Source organism: Cervus canadensis, chromosome 12 (assembly GCF_019320065.1).
Source record: "Cervus canadensis isolate Bull #8, Minnesota chromosome 12, ASM1932006v1, whole genome shotgun sequence".
NCBI lineage: Eukaryota > Metazoa > Chordata > Mammalia > Artiodactyla > Cervidae > Cervus > Cervus canadensis.
In genome coordinates this window covers 30,503,031-30,513,110 of record NC_057397.1, presented here as the reverse complement: position 1 = coordinate 30,513,110, position 10,080 = coordinate 30,503,031, and the positions used below count along the sequence as shown (strand labels likewise).

Genomic DNA, 10,080 nt, shown 5'->3' with positions numbered 1-10,080 from the left:
AGACTGCCCAGGTTCTGACATGGAGGAAATACGATCAAACTCGCTGTTTTCTGCCATCATTGGCGACTTTTCAAACTGTCCTACCTACAGCAGAAAAACATCAAAATAATACAAAAACTGCTATAGATGACAGAGATTCGAATAGCTGTGGTTAATTTATTACTGATACATGGCCAATGTGAAAGGTCTCATGAGTGTCCATAACAAGGATGATGCAATTGACAAGCAAATCCAGTTGTACATATGGCATGAAAAACAAGATAATAAAGCCATTTTGAAACACTTTGGTGAAGTGTCTGCTAAGGACCATAGTTAAGCCTATTTTCAAAGAAGTTAGTGAAATATTACATCTGATTTATAAAACTAGATGAATATACTTTTTACAGAGGATATAATTTTGATGTATAAAATAATCCTGAGACAAAAGACACATAATAAATCAACAATATGCAAAACATATGCTAAAACTATCCCAAGATTATCAAGTAAAGAGATTTAGTAAGTAGAGTCTAGATGTCTGTATTTTTTATACAACCTAGGAAATCAACCCTGAGTATTCATTGGAAGGACTGATGCTGAAGCTGAAGCTCTAATACTTTGGCCAACTGATGCGAAGAACTAACTCATTGGAAAAGACCCTGCTGCTGGGAAAGATTGAAGGCAAAAGAAGCGACAATAGAAGATGAGATGGTTGGATGGCACCACTGAATCAGTGGTCACGAGTTTGAGCAAACTCTGGGAGATAGTGAAGGACAGGGAAGCCTGGCATGCTGTAGTCCATGGGGTCTCAGAGTCAGACACAACTCAGAGACTGAATGACATGCATGCATGTATCTGATGGACATCCCCAGAATCACTGGCCTAGAAGATGTCAGATTCAAATGAAGAATAAGCTTGTGGCAAATAAACACTTTAAATAATAACTTAAATTTATGACTAACAACACTTGACCATTGATGCCTAAAGCCCTCAATCAAAACCACACCAAGACTTTGATAAATAGAAACATGACATGGACCACAAGGACATTGACAAATTCCCAGGAACTTCTCCTAGAGGATGCAGTTTCTGAAATATTTATATTAATATATTTTACTTATAAAATATTTACCTAGAGGAGGATACACATCTCTTTCAATTTGACATCTCTTCTCATGCAGCCTGTCAGTAGGAATATAGAATTTTTAAAAAACCTAATTATTTCTAGTGCTTTACACATTGAAAGAACACATCTTTGTGCAGGGCCTCTATGGGAAATCATAAGTACAGTTTTAGATACAAAAGATATCCTGAAGCTTTACTTTATTTATTTTTTGTTCTATACTCAGTGTCTGATTTGGGGAAGACAAAATAAAAAAATATTATCAGAGGAGATAAAGGCACTTGATTAAGTGGGTGCCTAAGAAGCCATACTTGTTACCTATTTAGTTGAAGTGACAGGAAAATTAACAATAAACATTGAAGGTAGCATAGTGGTAAAAATGTTAGGCCTTTCAGAAGTGAGGATTCTTCTTTTTTGTTGTTGTTGTTTTCTTAAATAATGCAGGATGTGACAAAGTCAGCATAAAGCACAGAAGGTTACTCTTAAGACAATCTTTGCTATGTAGGTAAATGACACTGAAAGATTAACCCTTCACATTGTAAGCGAAAGCAATAAACAGTGAACCAAGGAAGCAATTCCATCAACATGAGCAAACTTTGCTAAGCCATTAACACATTCCATAGCTTTTCAGGTTCAGGTATTATAAACCAAGGCAAATAAAATTTACATTCCAAGCTTTGACTTTCCTTGTGCTCTTTATTCTCTGGAACATACTGGCACGTTAGGATAAATCCTACAAGACCATGAGAACTAATTTCAGAAGATGTTATTAGCATACAGTGCTTTCATCATTACTAACCTCAACAAACAATAAATAAGCCTTTTTAGAAGCTCTCAGTTTCAATTTCCAATACAGTCATTATCAGTAGCTATTCATCAGTACCTATCCATAAATGAACTCTTTGGAGCCCTCAGTAAGTTTCAAGAGTGTAAATTGGTCTGAAGAACAAAAAAATGGAAAACAAGAGTATTTTAGAGGAAAACCATTCTTTTCCTTGAAACATAGAAGTACATTTGTAGTTGGATTTTCTCTGTCACTGTTACTCCTAGAATGGTCTCAAACACCAGAATTAACTGTAACTTTAAACCAAACCAAAGTGACTAACATCTATTTCATAGAAAAATTTCTAAGAGGATAATGGAGAATTGTCTGTCAAAAATCAGCATTTTAACTAACAAGAACTCATAAAGACATCTAACACAACTTTCTAAGACACACTTGCTACAATTTTATATCCCTCTGAAAGTGGAAAAAATTAATGAAAGATATAGCCTATCAGTAGCATATTAAAGGAAAACATATAAAAATAAAATTATGCTCAAAGATCAATGTTTCAGGAGTTTATCTTCCTCTGAAATAATTTAGGTATCCAGTGATGATCCATTAATTAGCTCTATTTAATCATTCTAAGGTTTTAAATTCCCTAGAGTTCTTTTTTAAATTGAGATATAATTCACATAGCATAAAGTCGGCCATTTTAAAGTGTAGAATTCAGTGGGTTTTAGTATATTTACAAAATTGTACAACCATCACCATTATCCAATTCCAGAATATTTTCTTCACCCCCTCAAAGAAAACTCATACCCATTAGTGGTTGTTCTCTTTAACTCCCTTTCCTTCTATTTCAGCAACTGCTAATACACCTTGTGTCTCTTTGCTCTACCTATTTTGGACATTTCATGTAAATAGAATATCCTTGTGGCTTTTTGTGTCTGGCTCCTGTCATTTAGCATAATGTTTTCAAGGTTCATCCTTGCTACAGCAAGTATCAGCATTTCATGCCTTTTAGGGCCAAATGATATCCCATTGTATGGATATACCAAATTTCATGTTTGTCTGTTCATTAGTTAGTGGACATGGAGGGTGTCTCCACCTTTTGGTTCTCATGAATAATGCTGCTTTGACTATTTATGTATACGTTTTGGCATGAACATATGCTTTGATCTTTCTTGAGTGGAACCTAGGAGTGTAATTCTAGATCACAGGGTAACTATATTTAATTTTTGAAGAACTACAGAACTGCTTCTTCAGCAACTGCATAACTTTACATTCAGACCCACAGTAGCTAAGGGTTCCAAATTCTCTACATTCTCACCAACATTCATTATTGTATCTTTGATTCTAGCCATCTTGGGGCACAGGAGTTTTGATATGCAATTCCTTAATGACTAATGATGTTGAGCATCTTTTTCATGTGCTTATTGGCCATGTGTATATCTTCTTTGGAGAAATGTCTACTCAGATTTTTCCCATTTTTCAATCGGTTATCATTTTATTAGTAAATTCCCTGAAGATCTTGGAAATTATCTTCAAGCTGACATACTTCAAAACATGATTCTTATTAAAATAAAGCATCTGCCAAAATAATTCAATATAATTGTAGACAAATTGACATTTTTCATAACTAATCAGTGCACCTGTATAAGTTTAGAGAAAATATATTCAAATAGAAAAAAAAATGTGCTTTTACATTGTACTTGACATTGATAAATCAGAGAAAAACATTGCTGTTTTTTATTATACCAATATTATTCAACTAATCTTATTTGCCAAAGGCTTACCTTAATTGAATGAACTTGGAGTCTTAAAATGTTTCTGAGTTAGTTTCTGCAAGAGTACATTTTGTTTTAATTGTAGCATATTGAAAGTATTATTAGTTCAAGTTCCCTATTTTCTTGGAATTTAGGGACATTGAAAGCATACTTATTTATATCTACAAGTCAATTTGATCAGAGCTCCTTTATTTTTCTATTTACTCTTTCCTTGTCCTTTAGCACTAAGACAATATTCTCACCCTCCACCTTTGAACATCTGCTATGTCTGAATGTAGAGCATTGCTGTCTGTCTGATCGCTCTCATTCCTCATGACAGCTTTTTTTCTTAAACAAATTTCATCACCTATTCTTCATTCATTGTTATAGCTCAAATTTCTACAACCCCCACCCTTAGTTTTTTTCATGAAAGTTTTGTTTAAAATCTAATCTCTTCCACTGTTACATAGTTTCCATTCTTATTTGTTTTTGTTTTTTTCATCATCTTTCACTGTCCTAGGCAAATGGATTGGAGAGTGGTTTTTCAATCCTTTGTTTATTTTTGCTTTTGACTTCATCCTCATCAAACCTTCTTAATCTCTGTCTCATGCTCCATCCAGCTCAAATTTCTCTTAATTTTCATTAGAACACCTAATGTCACAAATGGTGTAGCAAACATCCTTTCTCTGTTGTTTGCATTGGCAGTCTCTAAAGTATTCTTATCTATGTTTTCTCTACTTGATTCCTTTATAATCACCTTGGAGACAGGCTTCAGAAGGAGGGGAAAGCAGGAGGGAGAATGGGAGAGTGTGGAGGGGAGGGGAGAGGGAGGGCGAAGGGAGGACTAGAGAAGGAGGAAAAGGAGGAATCAGAAGGAGAAGAGAAGTAGCTTGTGTCTGAGGGAGAGATATGGCTGGTTGACAAGAGAAAGATTAAAAATGTGGGGGCACGATGGTGCGGGAGAAGAGGGTTGGGAGGGAATTGGTAGTGAAATGTTGTGAAAGGAAGTTCCAAAACATTCCTCACAGACTTGCTGAGACCACATACGGCAGCTAACCTCACATCAGCTCTTTCCTCAGGTGTTGGAACAATGGCAGAAAGCCATAGAAGAGACCTGGTGAGCAGTAACATCTCTGTCAGTAAGAGGCAGAGATGTGAGCACAAAACCACCTGTGAGGAGAGGATTGTTTGTACTGTGAGCCCAGCCCCAGCCATCCCCCTTCTCCTCATGAGGTCTTTACCAAAATCTGTCTACATGGTTCTCACTCATATCCTAAGAAAGGGACTCACAAAGTCTTCCCTCGCAGCATCGTAGAATCCCAGATCTGGAAGAAACATTAAAATTTATCATCCACCAGAATGAACCCACATCAAGGATGATGTCTTCCTTCCCCTACTGTAGTTTCTCTTTCTTTTCTCTCTGCAGGATAATATTTATTTTAATAAAACTCACCCTTCCACTGAAATATGACAAAGGCATAGCTAATAAACAGAATTTCTCTTCTATCTCCAAATCTCTAACTGGTTTAATAATTCACTCCCTCTCAGTGCCTTAAAAATGGGACTTTTATCTTTGAATCCATCTATAAAACCATCCTCTTCTCCTCCCACTTGTTAAATGGACTCTATTTATCACTCATTTTATGGGCGCTTATCTACTCTAAGGGAAGTCTGATCAGATAACCTGGTCTTTAGAAAAGCAGAGGAAGATTGTTAGGAAGGGCTTCTATTGTTTGAGAACCCCTCTTTGATCTGAAATTTTTAGGAAGGCTATAGAATGTCTCCAGGGTGTTTTGCATTTCTGTTGGCCCAGGAAATGATTACCTTGGGCTCAGGGTCTGGAGAGCATTTGCTAAACAGGCTCTCTGGGTCCAGCCCTTCAGGATGATTTGAGGATGAGCTTAATCCCCAGTCAGAGACTGAACATTCCTAGTTTAATGTTGTGATATAATATGACAGATTTATACATTGTTCTGACATAACGAAATGCAAAGAGATGAAGTGTTTTATTTACACAGTAACCTCTTATTTCAACAACTCACTGGCAGTTGTATAGGCTTTCGTGGCCTTGTCGAAAAGGCCCCAGGAAATATCACTGTGAGCCTTGCTTGCAGAGCAGCCTTGCCAGTTCACAAAGACCAAAGCACCAGGCCAGGAAGTCAGGACAGAAGAAAACAACATAAACCAACAGGAAGCAAATCCAGGAGACTGGTTACAGCCTCTTCTCAAAGGCACCCATGCAACTCTCGGCTGCTCCGGTGGGCTTTCCTCTATCTGGGTAAAGAGGCCACAGAGTAAATGTTTGTTGAATGAATCCCTTCCCAGCTTAGCACTCACTCAACAAACACCGTTGGTCATTCCTTTGGTGAACGTTGTTCTCTCCAGGAGAGAAAAGGCTGTCATACAAAGACAGAGGGACACAGCTCTGCATTCAGGGAGAAGACAGCCTTTTAAGAAAAGCAGACCAACACTTAAAATCGAAGTGCTGTGCCCTACAGTAGCAGACATACTGGGTGTTAGGAAGGGGGACATGGAGAAGAGAGTTACCAAAATAATCCTGGGGTAGTTGGAGAAAGGGGCTTCTCAGGTGGCTCAGTGGTTAAAAAAAAAAAAAAAATCCGCCTGCTGACATAGGAGATGTGGGCTTGATCCCTGGGTCAGGAAGATTCCCCTGGAAGGGGAAGTGGCAACCCACTCCAGTGTTCTTGCTGGGGAAGCCCTATGGATAGAGGAGCCTGGCGGGCTATAATCCATGGGGTTGCAAAAGAGTCGGACACAACTTAGTGAGAGTAAAGAAACAAAGAAGTTGGAGAAAACTTTAGAAAATCATCTCAGACGAAAAGCATTTTTCAGCTATCATGCTCCAAATGCCTATGTGTTTGGTTAAAGTCCCCAGGAGGAAGATTTGGTGACTTCTTTTCTACCAGGGGTTCTGGCTGTCATGTTAGAAGATGCAGGAGCTCTTGATGGCAACTGGTCATGGGGGACAGCAGGAGACACCCTAGATAGCCGTATTCTTATTTACTAAAGCAAAGCACATCCGGAAAACCCAAAGATGGGTTTTCTGGTGTATGAGGGTAGAAGTGTGCGTTCTGTGCTAAGTCACTTCAGTCGTGTCCAACTGTTTGAGACCGCCTGAATTGTAGCCCAGAAGGCTCTTCTGTCCATGGGATTCTCTAGGCAAGAATACTGGAGTGGGTTGCCATTTCCTTCTCCAGGGGATCTTCCTGATCCAGTGATTGAACCCAAGTTTCTTACATCTCCTGCATTGGCAGGTGGGTTCTTTACCCTAGCACCACCTGGGAGCCCTGGGGGTAGAAGCAAGTAAATGCAAAAAAAAAAAAAAAGCCTTCTTTATCATCAACATGGGAAAAACAAGAAGGAACTGGCTTCCTTCAAGGTTTCCTCCACCCCCTAGCTTTTAGAGAGAGAAGTCAAAGCAGAACTCATTGTAAAGTAAAGCCTTGTTCCTCAAAGTGTGACTGAAGAATCAGCAGTACCAGCATCAGTTATAATCTTGTTAGAAATGCAGAATCTCAGGCCCCAACCCCAGCCTGCTGCCTCGGAAGCTGTGTTCTAACAAGAGTCCCAGGTGATGTGTGTGCACGCCCAAATTTGAGAAGTCTGCTCTAGACCAGCAAGGGGGCTGAACTCCAACTCACCTGAGGGGCTTTTTTCAACAACTGATCCCACCCCCGGGAATTGATTTAAATAGCCTGGCTCCCTAAGTGATTCCAAATGTGCAGGGAATGTGCCTCAGTGCCCAGAGTCCTCCAGTTCCCCACGAGAACCTTTGAACTGGCCGCGGGCCTGGGTGCTGCCGATGACGTGTGAAATCAGCATGGGGCTCCGTGAAGCCCAGGGAAGTGGCTGCCCTGACCTGGTTCAGGTAGAAGCGGGGACCCGGGCTGGCCGGCCACACCTGAGGTCCCCAGCTCATCCAGACTGAATTCATTGTGCATTTCAGGAGGTGGACTCCAAGGAGAAATTTGCCTTGGTAGAGCAAAACATAAAGCCTGCAATGTTCTACACCTGTGTGTTTTAGCTTATCCTCAAACAAATCTTTTGCAGTTCACGCTCATTCTTGTGCTCAGTCATGTCCGACTCTTTGTCACTCTTTGGACCCTAGCCCACCAGGCTCCTCTGTCCATGGGATTTTCCAGGCAAGAATACTGGAGTAGGTTGCCATTTCCTCCTCCAGGGGATGTTCCCAACCCAGGGATCGAACTTGCATCTCCTGTGTCTCCTGCACTGCAGATGGATTCTTTTCCCTACTGAGTCATCGGGGAAGCTCTAGGGTAGGAGGAAAGTCGTCATAAAAAGTTAACATCCTATAGTTGGAAAGCAAAAAAAAAAAAAGCCTCCAACAACTAGAAAATAAAAAGAGGAGTTACCCAAATGAAGCGGCACCCAGCAAACCCCCCGGGGTGAGTCAGCCCGGGGAGGCCCGGCCCCTTGGAGGGAGCCTGGTTAAGGATCAGCTCAGCTCAGGGCAGGGCTGTGTGTGCTGCTGTTTCTCATCCCAGGACCAAGTCTGAGCAGCAATCTCCCTCCCTCAGCTGCTTGAACTTTTTTTTTTTGTTCTCTGAGGCTGGAAAGAAGTGTCACATTTTGCTCCCTCCCAAGCCCACGCCCCCACCCTCTCCCAGGGACCGTGTGCCGTGTGGAGGGGTGCCTGTAACTCCAGGAGGAACTTTTGCAGCCCTCTCATCCTCACGCTATGAAGTTCCTCGGGAAGCCCAGGAGCCAGACAGCAGCTTTTCTGCCTCTCTGCCTGTTCTTTTTGAAGAGCCTGTGCCCAGGACATAGTCACCTTTACGGCAACCGCTATGCTGGGTAAGTAGAGCGACTTTCATGCCCTACACAGCTTGGACTCCGATCAGGGGGGCGCTGGTTTGGTCTTGAGCTAGCCTCACTTGTTCTGGTCTGTGGTCTCTGTGTGAGTCTGTATGCTTTCCTGGCCACCTAATCTTAAATGTCCGTGCAGTCCCAGGCTCTCTGGAGAGAATGTGCTGGGCACACGTCTAGTTTTTCATACTCTTTATGATGTGCCAACCTGAGCTGTGGACCAGTGTTGATCGGATTCTGTCTTTAGAATCACTGTGGCCAGTGTGTGCAGTATCTGCCTTGGGGTATGCCTGGCCGTGAGGATGCTATTGTACCACATGAACTGCGACCTGAAAACTAAAGCTTCCCCTTGAGGAGTGTGTGCAGGAGCAGTGGGTGGAAGTTCACCAGTGATTAATTTAAGAATCGAGTGTGACTTTTTCTCTTGAGTGCTTGTTAGCCTACAGCGTGGTTATTAGAAAGATTTTCAAATCTGAGTGATGGAAATGAGTCAACTCAAAATAAGCCGAATAAACGCTGCAAAATTGTGGGTGTTTTTCTGAAGGGAGAAACCTAGAGGGGGAACACCGTGTGCATATTCCCCCCTCTGTGGGTTAGCATGCTTTGTTTGCCTTCGGTGAGGAGGCATGGGGCTGCGTGTGAACGGTGTGGGACTGCGCGTGTCTTATCCTGAAGGCTGACTGTGAAATACACAGTGTGTGCTTTGCTTGAATTTGCAGGGGGTAGTTCTCTGAATCTGGAAATGCTGGCATTCCTGCATTTTAGGGTTGGGAGAACCTTAAATAGCTCCTCTAACTCAGTTCCTTTCTACAAAAAGGAAAAACTAGAGTCTTAAATCTTTCTAAATAGCCTATGAGTACTCTGTGAGGACCAGTAGAGGAAAGTTTTCATATCAATTTGAATGAAGACCAGGTCTTAAAGCAGTTGTTCTTTCTAGGAATCATGTAGAGAAGAATTTGTAAGTGTGACCCTGGAAAAGAGACTTGTTTCTCTTTTTCTCCTGAAGAATCTGGGCACAGCTATAGAGTTCCCTCTGCTTACAGAGGAAATTTTGTAAACTGTGCCCTCGGTTTAAGGAGATGCAGATGGTGGAATGGGGGTGTTGGTGGAGATAAGGACTATAGATACTAACATAATCCCCAAAATTTCCACCCTGGTATTCCTGGGAGTATTCGGAGTTTACATCTGAGAGCTGCTTTTGTGTCTCCTAGACATACACCATCCAGGCTTTACGTCTTGTCCTTGGCGGTCACCGCCCTTGGAGACCTGGGTATGGAATCTGTATTTAGTGACTGATGGTGCCGGCTAAGACGTGGAGGAGTTTGCTCTGACTCTTTAACGGATGTTAGTTACATGATAAACATGTATCACGTTTAGATGTGCCCATGTGACATAGGACCTCGCTCCTACACTCAGCTGTGGCTCAGTCCATAATGACTTCGGTGTGTGACACTCATCAAAGATTAATGAGCAGGTCTACTTAGCAGAACAGGTGTGCCCACTTCCCTAAGCACCACTTAGCAGAGGAAATGAAGCCAAAGGTGGTGGCCTTTCTTAGAGAACTTGGAATCTTTCAGGACAGAGTTGCACTATCTTTT

General features: G+C 41.4%; 1 protein-coding gene across 1 annotated transcript in view; it reads left to right on the top strand.

The window, feature by feature from the left end:
* Positions 1-8,162: 8,162 nt before the first annotated feature.
* Positions 8,163-10,080, top strand: part of CPA6 (carboxypeptidase A6) — a 271,590-nt gene continuing 269,672 nt past the window's right edge. The window contains exon 1 of the mRNA XM_043483639.1: positions 8,163-8,470. Within this exon, the coding sequence (XP_043339574.1) occupies positions 8,355-8,470 (116 nt within the window). The 5' untranslated portion in view covers positions 8,163-8,354. The remainder of the gene's footprint in view (positions 8,471-10,080) is intronic.